At 45.9% G+C, this 18228-nt stretch overlaps 2 protein-coding genes across 3 annotated transcripts in view; one reads left to right on the top strand and one right to left on the bottom strand.

Moving 5' to 3' along the window:
* Positions 1 to 5814, top strand: part of slc39a10 (solute carrier family 39 member 10) — a 29649-nt gene extending 23835 nt beyond the window's left edge. For both annotated transcript variants that reach the window (XM_080477980.1, XM_080477981.1), the window contains exons 8-11: positions 73 to 378; positions 839 to 919; positions 3234 to 3424; positions 3633 to 5814. In XM_080477980.1, the coding sequence (XP_080334106.1) occupies positions 73 to 378; positions 839 to 919; positions 3234 to 3424; positions 3633 to 3785 (731 nt within the window). In that variant the 3' untranslated portion in view covers positions 3786 to 5814. The remainder of the gene's footprint in view (positions 1 to 72; positions 379 to 838; positions 920 to 3233; positions 3425 to 3632) is intronic.
* A 37-nt stretch (positions 5815 to 5851) lies between these two features.
* dnah7 (dynein, axonemal, heavy chain 7) overlaps positions 5852 to 18228 on the bottom strand; it is a gene marked incomplete at both ends in the record, with an annotated part of 75083 nt that continues 62706 nt past the window's right edge. The window contains 9 exons of the mRNA XM_080478221.1: positions 5852 to 6058; positions 7385 to 7488; positions 8394 to 8571; positions 10828 to 10980; positions 12897 to 13127; positions 15235 to 15372; positions 16767 to 16952; positions 17626 to 17787; positions 17941 to 18141. Of these exons, the coding sequence (XP_080334347.1) occupies positions 5852 to 6058; positions 7385 to 7488; positions 8394 to 8571; positions 10828 to 10980; positions 12897 to 13127; positions 15235 to 15372; positions 16767 to 16952; positions 17626 to 17787; positions 17941 to 18141 (1560 nt within the window). The remainder of the gene's footprint in view (positions 6059 to 7384; positions 7489 to 8393; positions 8572 to 10827; positions 10981 to 12896; positions 13128 to 15234; positions 15373 to 16766; positions 16953 to 17625; positions 17788 to 17940; positions 18142 to 18228) is intronic.

Here is an 18228-nt window from a genome sequence, read left to right as displayed (position 1 = left end):
GGTTCGGCCCGTCCGGACGGCAGCTCCGTGTCTGCCCTCCTCCGTCGCTCTAACGGCTCCTCTCTCACCCAGACCTCGACGTCTCCGCCGTCTCTTGTGACAACGGCCACAACGACACGCAGCTCACCGAGGTCCAGACGCCCAGCTCCCCCACCAACAACATGGTGCTGGCAGCCGCCGACCTCCGGTCGGACCGGTCCCCCGTCAAGGAGAACGAGCGCAAGGACAAGGCGCACAAACACTCGCATGGCCACGGCCACTCGCACGGGGGGAACTGCCACTCCGACCAGGAGATGAAGGACGCCGGCATCGCCAGCATCGCCTGGATGGTCATCATGGGAGACGGAATGCACAACTTCAGTGACGGCCTCGCCATCGGTAACCACACCAGCTAGAGTAAAATGAACGCCACTTCTTGTCATGATGCCTTTCTACACACACTGAGATGAAATTAGAAAGAAGAACAGCTGCGCAGAAGACGTTCTGAGGCGCTTCGGTACAGACAGGACAGACGAATTCTCAGTCGTTTGTGGAGTTTCTTTTTTCTCCACACATTTAGTTCTTGGAAGTTAAATTCACGGGAATTATCTTCATATGTAGTGAACATGCTGCGCTCACACCCCACATCCTGTAAGCTCTCCACACTGAAACCTGTTGGCTGATTCAACATCACGTGAACTGAAGTTTTCACAGTGAACATTCTGCAGCTTCTTCCCTGCCCTGCTCCTGAGCGAGCTGAGTGGGTTGTCACGGCTCGCAGGGAGGAAAGTGGTATCTGTCTTGTCATCTGACTCCCCCGCCCCGTCGTCTCCCTAACTCTGTGATCTCATCTCTGCAGGCGCGGCGTTCAGCGCGAACCTGACAGGTGGCATCAGCACGTCAGTGGCGGTCTTCTGCCACGAATTACCTCACGAACTCGGTAAGTGCGCCCGGAGACGAGAGTAGAGAAGTGCCACGCCGCCGAACTGCAGTCGGCCCACTCGCTGCAAAATGAAAGTTCTGATCATCGCTTCAGAAAAAAAGAAAAGTCCAGTTGAGTGTGTTTTGTACCTGCAGTCCGTCCTCTCCCCGGAGCCTCTTTCACATTCAGCTTCAGTTCAGCGCTTTTCCTCCTCGATGTTTGTTTACAGTGAGAGCAGAGCGGCCTGGGAAACCCAGACAATGGGCCCATCCACAGCGGATCAGTGCTGATGATGTGTCTGGTTGCTGCGCTCTCTCACCGCCTCGCCTCTGTGCTTGATGAATAGAGTCGTGTCAATTACTGCAGTGTGTGAAGCGCTGAATAATAGCTCGTTTTGTCTGGCTGCTCCCTCCTGTGTGGATCTGCAGGGATCCCGTTCATCTGTTATTGTGATGCTTGGGAAGAAGAAGGGGGGGAGGAAAAAAAAAGAGGACGAAACGCACTTTGGTTCAACAGATGCGGCTTTATGTTGCTTCGTTTTGAGAGTTTTGGGTCACGAGCGAGGCGCTTTGTGAGCAATCGGTGCTTCTCTGCTGTGTCGGAGCTTCCAGATGGCTAACAGCAGCACTTGCTGTATGTGAAGATGTGAGACCGCTCTCTTTGTGATCTCAACGCTTCCTGTTGATTCTGCGCCCGCCGTCACGCCTCCCCTCCCCCGCCGCACCGCTCCTGTCGGCTCCTCCCGAACACAAAAAGCCGTCCTGCGACCGGCAGCTGGATGGGAAGATGATGATTATGAGGGTTCTTTAACCGCCCGCAGTGAAGCTAATTGGCAGTGATGGGTGTGTTAATTGCGGTAGATGAGGCGGCGGCGGCGGGCACATGAGTGTCTGACGGTTTGGAACCGGAGAGGTTGAAGAAGGAAAAAAAGTGGCATTGAAGCGAGGTGTGTCGGAGTCTCTCTTTAACTTCTCCCCTCTTGATTGATGGATGAGTGCAGACTGGTAATATATTCATTGTGGTAATTAGCTTGGAAAAGAGGAAATGTAGGCCAGCCCCTCCCTCCGTATTCATCTTTCTCCAAATCCAGGGCGTTTCCACTGAGACTCAGTGATGGAGGAGCGCAGAGGCCTCGGCATGTGCATCATATCAGAGCCAGTTCAAGACACTTTCCTTAGAAAACTCTGCTTTTCTCACCCTGAGCTCAAAGGAAGTTTGAGGAAAACCGTTGCAGAGCTGCTCCCCCCCCCCCAAAACTGTATCTGAAATGAATAATGTGAATGCACCGCTTTGTCACTTCCACCTGCCCGACGTTGACGCTGCAGTGCAGCACTACAATAACCGATTGGATCAGACGTTATTATTCCCACATGGGGAATCCGCTCAAACACCGACTGATGACGTTTACATTCGCAAATTGTTTCTCTGCACGAGAAACTTCATCAAAAACTCTCCACCGCTTCTTATTTGTAGCAAACTGCTGTATTTTAAAGATCGAGTTCAGGGCGCCGCATCCTTTATGGCCAAATCAGTCGCTTTCATGATTTTCCGCCCAATAAAATCAGTCTGGTGTCGCAAAACCTGCAAATGATCTGAAATCATGAAAAATTTGCTATAAAAACATTAATTAAGTGTCATAGGTACAATTTGTATTTTCTTTTTATGCTTTTAAATGTTGTCGCAATTTTAAAAGGTTTATAAAGCTTCTCTTTTCTTGTTTCTTTCAGTGTTTCTTAGAAAAACATTTCCTGTCTCTCCTTTTTCTTTATTCTCCCTTTTTTCCTTTCATTTCCTTTTCCTCCTTAAATTTCTTTCCTTTTGTTTCTCCTGTTCTTCAAAGCTGTTCTGGCTCTTTCAGCTGGTTTTTCCTTATTAAGCCATTTTTAAAAATCAGTGTGGGATGCCAAAAACAAATATTTATTTATGTTGCGTCTTGTAAAGCTTAAATAATCAAGATCCTGCATGAAAGAAAATGAGGCTTTATGAACTCTGTAGTAACTTTTAAAGCCATGAAAGTCATTTTACCGTGTAGGGTGTAACATGAATGTGCATCAGTTTTTCATGAATTAATATATAAAATGATGATTAAGAAGAATTCGGTGTTTATTTGAGATTTGAATATAAAATGCAGCCCGTTTCACCCGAGACGTGATTCTGTATGACGACAGTCCCTGAATCTACCGGAGAGGCTGAAAGTGATGAAGTGAGTGTGACGTGTTTGGGGTCGCTCTGAGCAGAGGACGGCTGAACGTTGTGCGAGTCTTTCCACGGCTGCAGGATTCCGGCGCCGCCGCGTTAACGTGCGTCTCCCTCTCTGTCCCCCGGCTGACAGGTGACTTTGCGGTGCTGCTGAAAGCCGGCATGTCGGTGAAGCAGGCCATCGTCTACAATCTGCTGTCCGCCCTCATGGCCTACGTTGGCATGATCATCGGCACAGCTGTGGGCCAGTACACGCACAATGTCACCAACTGGATCTTCGCCATCACAGCTGGCATGTTCCTTTATGTGGCTCTGGTGGATATGGTGAGTTGGCGGCAGCCCCCGGAGTGATAATTCCCCCCCCCCTCTCACCTCCACAACATCAGCTTAACTTTTGACGGCCTCCTCTGTCTCTAATGCAAATTTACACAAAGTCCGCCACTGACCTCTCTCTCTCTCTCTCTCTCTCTCTCTCTCCCTCCCTCCCTCCCTCCCTCCCTCCCTCCCTCCCTCCCTCCCTCCCTCCCTCCAGCTTCCAGAGATGCTGCACGGGGACAGTGAGGACCACAAGCGCTGCCAGCTGGGACACTTTATCCTGCAGAACCTGGGCATGCTGACCGGGTTCGGCATCATGCTGCTCATCGCCATCTTCGAGGACCAGATCGTTATCGACTTTGGCTTCTAGCGGAGGACGAAGGGCGAGCGAGGAGTGCGAGGGGGAGAGCCGGATGTGTCAGTTGTTTGTTCTTCACCGTTTGCCATGTGAAGGCGCCCAGTCCCGCATGCAGTGTGCGTCTCATCCCACGCGTGCCGCAGTGACGGCACCACTCTGCTCCTCCATCGCCTCTCCCGGCCGCCGCCAGACGGCGAGGTGGCGTCCCGCAGAGAGGCAGCTGTCACTGCCCAGCAGCTCGCTGCACATCCATCGCCGCCTGTTGTCACTATGTTGTCGTCGCGCCGCCATCGTGTCCCTCATCCACCCTCTTCGCCGAGCCCCGGCCACTGGAGCGGCTCCACGGCGGCGCCGTGAAAAGGAGCGAGCGGGAAACTTGAATGTCAAACAGAAAAGTCTTTGTTTTGCGGCGCACTTTGTCATGACTATAAACGATAATAACTCCAAAGTTAATCATCATTTTCTTGGCTTTATGTTACATGAGCTACTGGTCCCGCCCCCCCTCTGCCTCTGATTGGCTGGCTGTGGTTTTGCTCTGATGATTGGTTGATCTGAAGCACATCAGCACTGGTTTTCAAACCGGCAGTAATCCTGAGTAATAATTCCGATCATCAAGGCTTCACAGACCAGAATAATGTGAATGAACCACCAAGTGGTCACAATCTCTCCTCCTCCTTTTAGTTTCCCTGTAAATAATTATTGACGACAGTTTGACCCTTTATTGATCTTCTAGTGTTTGTTTGTGCTCACTTCTCACACTTTCACTGGTTATAATGACAATTGCTGCTGCCAGGACCTCGACAGTTGAAAGATTTACCGTGATCAGTGTTAATTTTGTTCAGAAACTCACAAATATCTGACCAACTTTCTTCTTTTAGTTGTTCGTGAGGGTTTTGACAATCGTTAGCCAAATGAGACTCCTCCTCTTGTTTTCTTTCCTGGTGAGAATCAACAGCTGGAAAAACGTGAATTCAGATCACCTCATTCCTCTCGTGTCGTCGTTTACTTGTGCGGGGCGACGCCCCCTCGCCTGATCCAATGGGAGACCGTCTTTTTAACGTGGTGGAAATACCTTAGTGTCAATAGTTCATCTGAAGGACGAACTTTTGGGTTTAGTGTTTTTGTTTTGTTTTCGTAGACTTTCAATTTGTGACAATCTGAGATGAAGTAGACGCGACACACTCGTGTCACAGCAGATCAAATCATCGGAGTATTTATTCTGAAGAGCATTCCTGCGTGTGAACCGATCAGTGGCTGGTGCTTGATGCCCCTCCCCCTCCACCTGCCCCTCCCATCACATTCCATTGGCTGCTTCCGCTGCTGGCCACACACAGTGTGTGTGTGTGTGTGTGTGTGTGTGTGTGTGTGTGTGTGTGTGTGTGTGTGCGTTTGTGTGCGACTTCATTTATCCTGTCACTGTGTGACATCCATGGTCTGTGTCTTAACTGGCTGTAAACCATCGAAGCGTGCATGAAGCATGACCCAAAGCGGTACGGACGTCGTGTCGACTGTAAACTCATCGAGGTTCAAGTATTGTTGCGTTTTTAAAAGAGCAGAGTGACGATCCAGCCCAAGTGTCCAGGGCGTAGTGTGACCTGCGTTCCAGGTGTCTGCTGCTGTCGACGCGAGAACTCATCATTTGTACGTCGTGTCTTATATATTTAATGTTATCGCAGCTGAACATGAATGTATTTGTATCCCAGCTGTTTTCCACAATATTATTTTTGTACATTGAAAAATTTAAGTCTTTCTATTTTCTTTTTTTCCTCCTTTGGTAATAATTTAAATCTAAGCTGCCCTGTGGAGTGTTGGGTGAGACTTTGTGACGCTTGAAACACTACGCCCTGAAGTTTTCCTGCTGTTTTGGGGCTTCCCCCCCCCCCCCCCCCTAAAAAAACCAGAAAAGAAGCCTTGTTTTTCTTTCTTATGTGTCAATTTGTTTATAATCTGGATATAAAATGCAAAATGTGACATCGTTGTTGTTTGCCTGTCTGTGCGTTCTCCCCATTCTGAAAGGCAAATAAACTTTGAAAAGATCCCGATTCTCTCTTTTTTTATTGGCTGAACGTGCATGAACCTCATGAGCTGAGCTGGCAGAGCAGAGCGACGCCCCGTCTGATCCAGTGCTCCGGGGGAATGTCGGAGTTCAGGGTCATGGCGATGACGTAGTTGGTGGAGTGGCCCGTGGTGGACAGCGTCCCGCGGCGCTCACTCGTCTTGTAGACCGGCGCCACGTAGCACATCGTGTCTGGGATTTCCTCCCGCTTCATGGGCTTCAGCCACATCTGTCAAGGAAGAAAACGCGGAGAGACGGTGGGAGTCTACCGTCATTCAGAGATTCTTTTCAACACCGTGTATTTGGCATAACGCCACTGCAGGTCTCCCAGGCCAGAGGAGGTCCTGGCTTCCTGGTGCGTTCGTCATCCTCCATCTCTTCTCACACAAACATTAACTTACAAATTGGAACTTTTGGGGCCAAAACTTATAAAACAAGAGCATCAAAAAGGACAAGACCCCCCCTCCCCAGGCTATTAAGTAGTATTACTTATGCAGAAATAAATAAACTGGGTCACTCTAAAAACATTTTAACCCCTCTCACCAAAAAACCAAAAACAGTTTGTCAAGTTGCAGCTGAGAAGAAGTCGTATGGCTCCACAAGGGGCCTCGGTGAACATTAGCATTTCAAAGCTCAGGCGGCTCGGTGTTGATTTAAAAAAGAAATTTATTACCCACCGCAAATAATAAACACATTTTAATTAAGTTCCACTCTTCTCAGAAACTGATTCTGTTAATAAGCTGCCCTGGAATATGTCTGAATATTTAAAAAGTCCGTCTGTTGCATTATTCATGGTCACTTGGATGTATTGTGGAACGGAGAGAGCAGAGGAGGGAGAAAGACTTGGATCGGCCGTCAGTCTTCGCCACTGGCGCTTGTTTCCATTGCTCCCGTCAGTCTGCTTTTATGCTCCGTATCAAGCTCAGTTAATTAATAAAAGGGTGGCAAGTAGAAGGAGACGGGCGTCCTGCAGGCGGAATGCAAAACAGTCCGGAGAACGAGGAGCTGAACGTCCTGGGCGACGCTGCGCACTGCTCGCCGTGCTGAAGGAAGAAAACCTTTACACACCAAGTCACAATGGAATCTGCCCTATTTTCTTGAATGTGCTGTGAGCACAGATCCGATCTTTTCTGAGGCCCGGAGGGATCCGCAGCAGCAGAATCAATACATCTCTTTCCCCTCAAACTTTATGTAAGAATCGCTTATGCAACAAAGGAGTAGTTTTGTTGTGTGTTTTTTTGGGTGGTTTTCTTTCTCCTGGTTGCCTCCAGTGTTGCTTCACGCTCCACGAAGCTACTCAGGCTTAATAGTTGCCCACACCGAGGGGCTGAATGTGTGTGTGTGTGTGTGGGGGGTGCACACTCGTCTTTTTCCGCACGATGGGCAGCGAGTGAACTTCAAGCATCTTCTGTCTGGATGTAGGAGAGGCGACTGGGAAACGGCTGCTTCAGAGCGACTCGGAAACGAAACAAGCAAGGTGTGTGTGTGTGTGTGTGTGTGTGTGTGTGCGTGTGCGTGTGCGTGTGCGTGTGTGTGGGTGTGTGTGTGTCCTCACCACAGGCATGGGGTCGTGCAGCACTTTGGGGTGGGACTCAGCGAGCAGTTTGGCCTTTCTGTCCCAGCGGGCCCCGTCAAGAAACAGTCCTCTGATGTACACACCTGAGACACACACACACACACACACACACACACACACACACACACACACACACACACACACACACACACACACACACACACACACACACACACACACACACACACAGATGAAACTTCTACACATCCTGCATTACACACTTCCAGCTCTCTTCTTTACTTTTTGATAAACTACTATTATCGCCTACAAATCTGCAATCAAACATGTTTATAAACTTGATTTTCCTGCACTTTAACTTCATCAGACCGGTGATATTCAAATGAAGCTCCCAGTCTGTAATTAAAGTGTCATTGAATTAATGAAACATTGTAAAATTAACCAGATATTTTGAGCTAAACTTGAAACTTGTTGGTCAGATGGTTGTATAATGTGAGTGTTTTACTGTTCGGTGGTTTCCAGTTCACTGATGGAAGATTGTCTCTAAAACAATGATTGTTGCAGGAAGGTTTTCTCACACCGTATTATTGCAGTCGAACTTCATGAGTCATCCAGATCTGGAAGATATGAGTAAATCTGACTGGAGCATTTTGTGAATGGGGCTCAACTGTCCTCTGTGCCCTCACATTCATTTCACTGAGCAATGACTGTTTGGGAGGAAAAAAAGGGGCAATTTAGAGGCAACTGGGCCGCTGCCACCCCGTCCGCATCACATACACAGACGCACAAACACACTGTGGGATCTGTGGCGGCGTTGGTGTGACGGCTGGGGGACTGATTGAGGGCGAGGCCGAGCTGCAGGCGCAGCGAGGGGCTGATGCAGGCCCGCATGTAGATGAGAGGCAGCGAGGTTTCTTCACTTCTGACTCCGTTTCATGTCAGTTTTCATCTGTTTGTTCCTTCTCGCGCGCCCACAGCTTACACCCTTCTTCAAACAAATTACTTTATCTTTCACACCCCCTCTACGTACCGTCTGCCGGGGGTCGGCTGTACTTCCTGTCGTCCATCACCTCGAAGTCGAAGCCGAGCAGGTCGATGGGGACCCTGTGTTTCCTGGCGTAGTTCTGCTGGCTGCCTGTGAGGAAGGCCTGCGTGAAGAAGAAGCCCGAGATCCAGAAGACGGCCGGCGCGCCCTCATCGTACCAGTCCTGAGGAGACGAGAGTGTGACATTTAGAAAGGAAACGCAAGAAGCTCTCAGAAGACGACAGGTTTATTGTCCTGTGTGTATGTCAGGATGACGAAAAACGAAAAGCAAGTCCTCCACTTACAATAGTGGCATTAACTGTCTTCAATTGCATTAATGAGGTCAAAATAAAAAAGCTGAAAATCATAACAATAATTATTCCTCAACTAAATATTGAATCAGGGTGTCAGAGTGTAATTCCCCTCTGGAGGTTTTTGTTCTGACTGACTCGGTGCCTAAGGCTCATTATGAAGCATCCGAGTGAGAAAATGACCGTCTTCATGGTGAAAAGGCCAGTAGGAGGAAACAGCTGAGCAGTCAGCAGACAGCAGGACAACAGGGATTGATAGTGAGTCCATCTCTCCCCCCCCAGCAGGTTGGGACTGACTGCAGCACGAGGAAACCCACCAGCTCCAGGCTCACTTCAGGTCTGGTGCTTTAGATCAGTGATACTTTTCCGCTCCATAGATTAGATTTTGGGGCGTTAACGGCGAACCAACGGCAAATAAATCCTCAAAACTGCGAAAACAAATTCCCATACAAAGCGGAAGGTAGAGGCACCTCATGGAGGCAATCAAAGGAGATCAGGGTCTGTTGCCATGGAGACGCTCCCCACTCAGTGTTTCACACAGTGATGTAGCTGCGATTAGCATCGATATGAGCTAACGGCTATCATGCTTGCAATGCTAACTCGGTTAGGGAAACAAATGTGGCGTTGGCGAAGGTCTGCGCTCTACCGAGTGTAGTTCTAGTTGCTGTTTTATTGATATTTTTTCACTATTAATGGTACTTAATTGATTGTTTTTCACTATTAGTGGCACTTTACTCATACTTTTTCACTATCACTTATATGGAGGAAGATACTCGTCGGCAGCGAGTGGCAGCCACGCACATAATATCATCTGGAATTTTATAATTTTGTTATAATGTCTAATTCATATACCTCACAAAACTGTGAAGTTGAAGCGTTTATATTAGAGTATAAGCAGTGGAAGAAAACAATGGAGCAAGAGGCTAAAGAAATGTTGACTTTGTCAAAAAGAAACAAAGAGTGTACCAACTTCAAGACATCAATACGTCAATCCGTGATTCTTTCTGCGCGTTCCGAAGAAAACGCCACAAACACAAAAGCAGCCTTGCTGAGCACAAACACCCCAGCAAGCAAAACAAACTTTTCCTGATTAAAGTTTTCACCTGTCCTTGCACCGTTCTCTTTAATATTGCACAAACAAACGTTTCACCTCTGCACCTCCGACGGAGGAGAAGAAACCTTTTCTTCAACCGTCTTTCAACGGGACACATGTTGTTTTCTACACTGTCCAAACATTCCAGAAGAATCGTTATAAAAGAAAGTGTGCTGTCTCTGTGAGGAACTCGTGACTCCCCCGGCTCCCCCTGTGGGAAGTCATGGGTGGACACACACACACACACACACACACACACACACACACACACACACACACACACACACACACACACACACACACACACACACACACACACACACACACACACGCACGCACACACACACACACAGCATTCTTTTTCACTCCACTGCGTCCTGATGAAGAGGAGGGAAGGCGTCTGGTGAACTTTGGGATGAAGCAGTTCAGCCTGCAGACTCACATGTCAGCCGGTCATGTGGCTGCCTGGACTTCCTGTACAAAGCACAATGGAGCCGACCTCCCGCTCTCACTGCCACCGTCCAGCCAAGGATGCTTGTGTAACTAAGGTGTGACGCAGCTTTAGTTCGTACTGCTGCTGGGTGTTCCTCTTTTAACTACAACTCACATTATAAGCAGTGAAGTGAAAAAATATTGATCACGTAGTAAAAAATAGACACAAACAGCTTTTTACTGTTCAAGTGGACGTTTCGATTTCCGATGTGTAATATTTACACTGATCTCACCTAAGTAGAGATTAAGACACGAGGGATTGTTCTACAAATACCCAAAAAAAAATTATTAACAGAAATTTCTCTCTTTCTTGTGTGATTCTTTGTCTCCTCTTGAGGCTTTACTCTTTCTGATTTAATATTTTTAAATAGAGGATTCTGTGCATTCAGAAACAACAGGAAGGTCCCTGGTTTGAACCCGCTGGGTGGGTGACGCCTGCACGTTCTTCCTGTGCCACTAATCAATGTGATGCACTTGTGACCTGATCACCTGCCCGTGACTCAGTGTTTCTGTGACGTTCGTCTGGACAAAGAAAAGGCGGCACCTGTAAGAAGCCGAGTCTCTCCAGGAAGTCGTTGACGTAGCCTCCCAGCGGTTTGAGGCTGGGGTAGGACTTCTTCATCCACATGGCCGGGATGCGGCCTGTCAGGATGCTGCTGACCACCTCCTCCAGCTCAGCGGACATCACCACCAGACCCTGTGGAGGAACATCAGCACCACATTAAGCACACATCAGCATTTTCACAACTTCCAGTGTTGCTCCAGTCACGTTCTGATAAAGAAACTCTCTGAAGAAATACCGTGACAGACAACCACATAATGGAAACGTGTATTGCTCTGTGGGGGGTCTTTGATACCAGAGTGAACAGGGATGTACTCTTTTCCCTTCCTGACTCTTTCATGCACGCTCGAATTCACTCTCACCAGGCTGGGAAATTGGAGAGGGTAAATAAACTCTGGTTTATTAATCCATGTCAAGAGATGTGAGTGTTTGAATGTTGCTTTAAATGTGTCCGGCTTTCTGTTCAGTGTAATAAATGACCGCAGTATTATTAGTCTCACGATGTCTAATCAAAGTCTATTTGATGACAGAAACGACTCTGAAATGTAAAAAAGTGTTGGGAATTTAAGGACATGAAAAAACAAAAAAAAATGCTGCTAAGTCTTTTATATTTAACAAATAAATATGCCCCTTCTTCATTTCTTTATAGATACATGCCTCCTGTGCAAAACAAAGCAGCAGCTCTGTGAGCTGTGAATAAGATAAACACATCCTGAATCGTAGGTGAAAGTCATTTCGTCCTCCAGCACAGAAGACTCACAGTCATTTGAGTTCAGGGGCCACAGAGCGAACTGATCTGTACTCACAGTGTGGCTTTGATTCTCACGCTACTCCGCCAGCAAAAAGCTTCAACTAAAAGACTTTGGTGAAAAAATATATAAATCACCTTCTTCACTTATTAATAAATAGTAAAAGTTGCCTTTTAAATAAAATGCATCAAAAACAACTCTAGTGCAGCTTTTGTATTTCTGTTTTTGAGTGTATGTGGAGTGACCAGTAAACATTGATGAAGTTTTAGTGATCTAATAAGTTTAGATATTTACTGTGTGAACATTGCACCGACTTCAAAACACTTTAACATGTTTTTTTTAAACAAACAAAGAAAAAGGTTTTAAAAAAAAAGAAAAACAAAGAGAAAGAAAGAAAAAAAAAGAAATAGAAGAAACTCCCTTAAATTTCAGTGTATGAAAACTATGACAATAACAAATCTCTAATTCATCTAGTGGAGACCAAACAGTTAGTTTTATACTTAATATAAATCACTAACTTTGATTTGGTAAATGTTATTTTTGAAATGAATAGAAAACAGGAAGTCATGGCATTCCGCCTTGATCCCCGTCTCGCCATGTTGAAGTATCCTTGATTAAAACACTGAATTGCTCTGTATAGATGCTGAGTGCCTTCCTGGTATGTGAACGTGCTTGTGAACGGGTGAATGCCCTCAGACTGCTGGCGCGTTTTGAAAATGTGCAATATAAGTGAAATCCATTTACTCTTTGAATTTGCCACCTTCTATACTTTCCATAATTAAGGGAAGTACAACAACAAAGCATCTGTTCTTTGTTAGGAATAAGGTGCAGCAGTTAATATCTTCTATGTCGTCCCTCCGGCTGCGTTTGAAACTCAAGACAGTCCATTGGACGTATGTTTGACACCCCCCCACCCCCCGGTTTGCACTTTGCCGTGCATTCACAATCCCTGCGTTCAATTACTTGAACTAATAGACAAGGTGTGTTATATTAGTGCATGTGCAGCATTGTGCTGAGCTCTGGCACTATCTGATTTGTGAGGATGTATTACCAGCATTGTGCCCCTGCAAACGTTCACAGGAGACACACCTCTACAAAGGAATTATTGCTTTCACTGCACAGAAATGTAAAATCAATGGTGATTCATTATTTCGCCTTAGTGTTTATCTGAAACAAACACATTTAGTGTGATTACAGTGAATTCAGCCGCAAACTACATGGATCTCTGTGGAGTGAGCTGAGGCTGAGTTTAAAGGCCTGATGCGTCTCCGTCCCGCCTGCCACTTCTACCTGGGCGTGTACCTTTATGGCCTTCTGAATGTTGACGCAGGAGTCTCGGATGGTGCGCAGCAGGTTGTTGAAGCGGCCCATCTCCTGCACCAGCACCGTGTTCATGCTCTGATTGTAGCTGGTGGGGAAGCGCCTCATCGCCGCCTCCAAGTCGAAGTCTCCAGGCAGTTTGCTCAGGATGTCAGCTGCCACATCAAAGACCATGTCATCTGAGGATTTGGCATCTCCGCCTGAAGAGCGGGACTGATCAGAGACACAGAGCGGCAGAGGACTGATGAGAAGGCGAGGCAGGATGTGTGGCTCGCATCAGATTGACACTTCATCGGAAAATTATCATTTGCTATCTTTGACTTGTCAAATTATACATTCCCTTTAAAAGGAGTCTCACGCTGCTGCTATTTTGATCTTGAAAAGACCCTGATGTTAAGTGGCTTTCAAATCTGCCTCGTCTTTGCTTATTTTTGATCATCTTTGTCCAAAGGACGCTGCATAATTGCACCTTTCCTTTCTTGCTTTGCGGGCGTCCTCTCTTGATAGCCTATAGCTCCTCGTATCTCTGGCCACAGAGGAATACTGGCAAGTACAATCTGAGGGTTTCATCACGAGCCGTGAGATGAAAGGCTGCACGTCATTTCCCCTCGTTTCTCCCACTCTGTAATTTGACACGCTCTTATCAACCATTCTAATGATCGTTCATGCTGATAATTATTCACTCTAATCTGCCAATTCTTTGCTTTCCTCACACGCCAACCTGCACCGTTTACCTATATGATGCTCGGTCGCTAGCGAGCCGTAATGGATAATCATCGACTAATGGCGGTGGGGTTACAGTAGGAGAATGATAAATAGCTGCTCAGTTCCATTTAAAGTGTCTCCCTGTTTATTGGTCATTGAGACTGATGAGAGTGTATTAGATGCTAATGGAGTCCACACATGACTGAAGCCATTATTAATCTTGCTGAATGGAAGTTAGATGAATAAATGCCAGACTCCATGGAGCGCTAATTCCAACTTGAGTGACAATGCATTTGGTTTGTAACAGGTACACACACACACACAGAGCCGCCGTGCACTTGTTTATCACCCAACTAAGTTTCCAAAGGAATTCAGTCAATTCTGATCTTTAAACAGAACAAAACGTATTTGATGAAGGAAGAAACGCCACTCGACTGCTTCTGAAAATAAATAAACGCAGACGCGGATAAATAAACACCAGGTTCCCCTCTTGCAGTGCGGCGCATCATCAACGTGAGTCTTGTTGTGGAATCCCACAGATTCGATTTGGAGCTGGGAAGTGGTGGCATATAATCCTCAATAAAGTAAACCAGCCCAACTTAGAGCTGAGATAAAATGATGAGGGATCATACAGCTCAAAGTCACTGTGACTCACAGGGTGCCTCTGCAGCGCCAGAGGAAGACAACCTAATAAGAGGGTTTCTTTTTTTCTTTTTTTTTAAATCTTTGAGAAGTCTCTCTGCAAACAACTGAAATATTCATTGAAACTTTTCTTTTTAATTATTGTTGCATCATCTATTTTAATGAAGCGCGATGAAATATTGAGAGCTGGAAGGGATAAGGCTCGTGCATCTCCGTGGCTCTGGGAGAAATTATTTCAGTGTCGGGGTAGATGTGTTTTCATGCATTTGATCCGGTCTATTTATTTTGAGTGTATTTATGTGTTGTGCGTTAGCTGGGCGCGATGCGTGTTGCTGCAGCTTGAAACCCTACGAACCGAAGGAGGAGCGTTCAGACTCATGATGTTGGCCAAGAGGGGGTGCAAGCTTTACTGTGACAGTTTTATGGCAACAAAAGTTGATAACAAATCAGTTTATGTTTTCAAATGTGTGTGTTTGTCTTGTTACTGTAACAAACAATAACACAATAATGGCCAAAACTGTAATAAAGCCAATAAAATAGTAAACGATATTTTGCAACCATGACTGAGCGTGTTGCATGGTAGTATCCTCAGTAAATGAACATGAAGACTGTCTCATCCACTATACTGTGCGTTTTTAGAAACGCTGTTGTTTAAATGGGGCCTAACTGTGGTAATGGTGTAGCCTAGGGGTTTAAAAAATACCGCTGATGTGCATTAGGTGGCAGTAGTGAGTTGTTATAGCAGCCAGTGTATCTTCTATCCTTCCAAAACATAACGTTTTGGCAGCTTGTTTATTTAGTAATTTGTTTATTATTGAATCTCCTCCAGTTGGTGCTTGCTGTTTAGGCAAAGCTACAGAATAACACGTGGACATTAATGTAGTGACATAATGACTGTAGAAGTTTCATTATCTTATATTTAAAAGCCCTGAATTGTCAGATATTACATACTGCACCTTTAAAGTGTATTTACCTGTGTGAGCAAGATGCTGTCGAACAGCAGCTGTGTTTCAGCCTGATCCTTGGTGATATCTGCGTTGGCGTTCATGCCGAAAACCTCCGGCGACGGGTTGAGAGGCAGGGACTTGGTGTATTCAATGTAGCTGTTGTACTGTGACAGGGAAGGCAGGAAACAGAGGGAGAGGAACAGGGTGAAGAAGGAGAACTATTTTTGAAGCAACATCGGGAAACATCTTGTGTAATAACACTCATTGAAAAACAAGTCGGCTTCTTAGATTGCTGACATTTATTTTAATGACTATGTAAATGTGACTTCATGAATAAAAGATGTGGTTGGAGGGGGGGGGCGCCGCGTCGCAGAACAAAATGCCAAATAGGGTGGCGTGCGCCATAGATTGCGCCCGTGTTAACAAATGCATCAAGCCTCGCTGACGGTGGGTGCCTGCTGTGCCTTGTTACACACATTTTAAGGCCTAATGACTTCCTAAAGGTAGCTCAAGAACAACGCGTTGTTATGTGCTTAGTTTAGATCGTTGAGTTTAACTTCGGTTGACTTTTGCTGCAAGCAGCTCTGTGTGGACGATGGACTGATGGTCAGGGAACTGTTTCTGCTCCATAGAACATTTACTTGCTCTATTTGTATGAGAATTACATATATCGCACAGCTCTTACAACCTGATGTGGTCGTTTCAAATTTCGCCAGAAAATGTGACAGCCTTGTTAAAGACATTGATAATAACTCATTTTAGGAATCTAAATCTAATAACGTGGCTCGTTCAACGTGTGTTGTTCACTGAATAACCCCACTATTGTTAATTCACAGTTTCAATGTAGAAAAAGCAAAGAATCCTCCATGAACTTGACTGAAATTACGTAAATTATACAACAGTTATATGAGCAAAAGATAGTTTTTGAAATGGCCGCAATTACAAAAATATTAATCTATATTAAGAAACTAGAAAGAAACATGTAGTAATACCAGCATTTCATGGATGACGTACAGTTTTAAGCCTTCCCTTGTGATAACTTTATTGAATTCAATGCAGCATTGTTTGTTTTTTGTAATCTATTTTGTAAATCTGAATGAATCGATGCTAAATGCAGCCAGGCCAAAATCCTATAAATGCATTAGGGTTTATGTTGGTAGTGACTTTTAGAGGGTTCTTCTGCACATGCTCAGTAGATGGACAATAACAACAATGTTTGCATCCAGAGAGTCATGACTCCCAGTCTATGTTCTCCCAGGACTCAGTAGTTTTATCGTTGACAGTCACCGTAAAAACAATCCAACTTCATCGTCTGTCCATACGAGTACTCCCATTGTTAATGTTTATAGTATATTGTTCTCCACATGCATGTGTGTGTGTGTGGTTTCAAAACCAAAACCCACTAGTGGCCCAACATGCTAACTACATTGTTTTCAGTGTTTGTGATTTCTGTGTAAACTGATATCATTTTCAAAACGTTGGCATGTAAACGCGAAACATTTCTGAAACGAAAAACTTGAAATGTTGTTGTGTAAACTGGGCCTAACTCTTTTCTTACGTCGCCATCTGGTGGTGCGTAGTACAGCCCACTGGGGTCAAACGTATAGCCGGGGTCCTTAATGATCTTGGAGGTGTAAAAGATGGACAGGACGGTGCGCAGAGTTCGTCTATCCCAGTCGTCAGTCACTCGCCCTCCGTAGTTGCACTCCCCTGTCATATAACGCAGGGCGTCAAACGGCACTTCCTGCAGGAGACAACAAAAACAAGATTTACCGAGTAAGGAACAATGTGGGATATTAATTCATATATAAAGTATATTTTTTCTGCAGAGCAAAACTTTGTTGAAAACAGAAACTTTTGCTGTGATTGAGTTGAAAATTTGGACTGTAGCAGAGTGAGGTTATGACCACTGTGGCATTTGCTTCAGGAGGATTTCACATCCACATTCACTCAGCAACACTTGGTTACAAGCTGAAAATGTCACTGCGTTCCACAAAGATCTCAGTGGTTTATTTCTGCCACTTTCTCTCGGCTGCAGCAAAGAAACTGGGAATGGTGGCTTGCTCGAGTGCTATCTGTTTATTGAAAAATGTCAAGTGGGTTTTGAATATGACATATGAAAGAGAAGTATGCGCCAAGCAGAAGCCTCTTGTAGCAGCCAGAATTTCTATTACGGGCTTAGATGCTTAGATACATAGAGGTGAATTGTGGCTGTGAATATGCATGTAAGGGTTTTATGAGATAAAGTAAGTTCATGAAGAGCATGTGTGACAGAATAGGGCTGTGTTGGTGTGTTAGCCTGGAACCCAAAACTCCACTTTGTTAAACATTTCAGTCTTACTGATAGGTTGCATTCCAGAATTCCTCTCAGTAAGATTGGTCATCAAATAAATTCACTCATTGAGAGCATGAACTACCTGGTATTGTTCAAGGAACATGTGCAGCTGCTGAACGGAGATGCGGAGGTCAGTCTCATTGAACTCGTAAGGAATGTTCCAACCTAACGGTCCAAACTTTCTCCTCTCCTGGGTCAGGGCGTGGAAGAAGCACAGGCCATACAGGAGTTTCTTGAATACAGCCTGGGAGAGGAGTAAGTACAGATGAAAGGCATGGGAGAAAAACAGCGGTGGTGTAGTATTGTTAAAACAAATACTGCGACGCTCCTGCAGGTGCAGGAATGAACAGTATGTGCCATGAACCGGCGAGGCATGCATACACAAAGAGGCACTGACCGGCTTACTGCAGCTGCCAAAAAACTCTGGGTCGGAGATTGGGTCCATCTGGAAGGAGCGTGCGATGTTGGAGCGGAGGCCCTTGGGAGCCTCGTTGGTCATCTTTACGCCATTCTGGAGCACCGCCACGGGGAAGGTGGGGGACGGGTAGCTGGTCAGCCACAGTCTGAAGTCTGGGTGTGTGGTATCTGGGTTCAGCCCCTGCTCACGGTCACAACAAGGAGGAAGAAATGTACAGAATCTGGGTGAAGAAAGAGTGTCTGTGGCCTTGTTTGTGAGACCTGAAGA

The sequence above is a fragment of the Lipophrys pholis genome (genome assembly GCF_963383615.2).
Source record: "Lipophrys pholis genome assembly, chromosome: 13".
Taxonomy (NCBI): domain Eukaryota; kingdom Metazoa; phylum Chordata; class Actinopteri; order Blenniiformes; family Blenniidae; genus Lipophrys; species Lipophrys pholis.
This window is presented reverse-complemented; position numbering and strand designations above follow the sequence as displayed.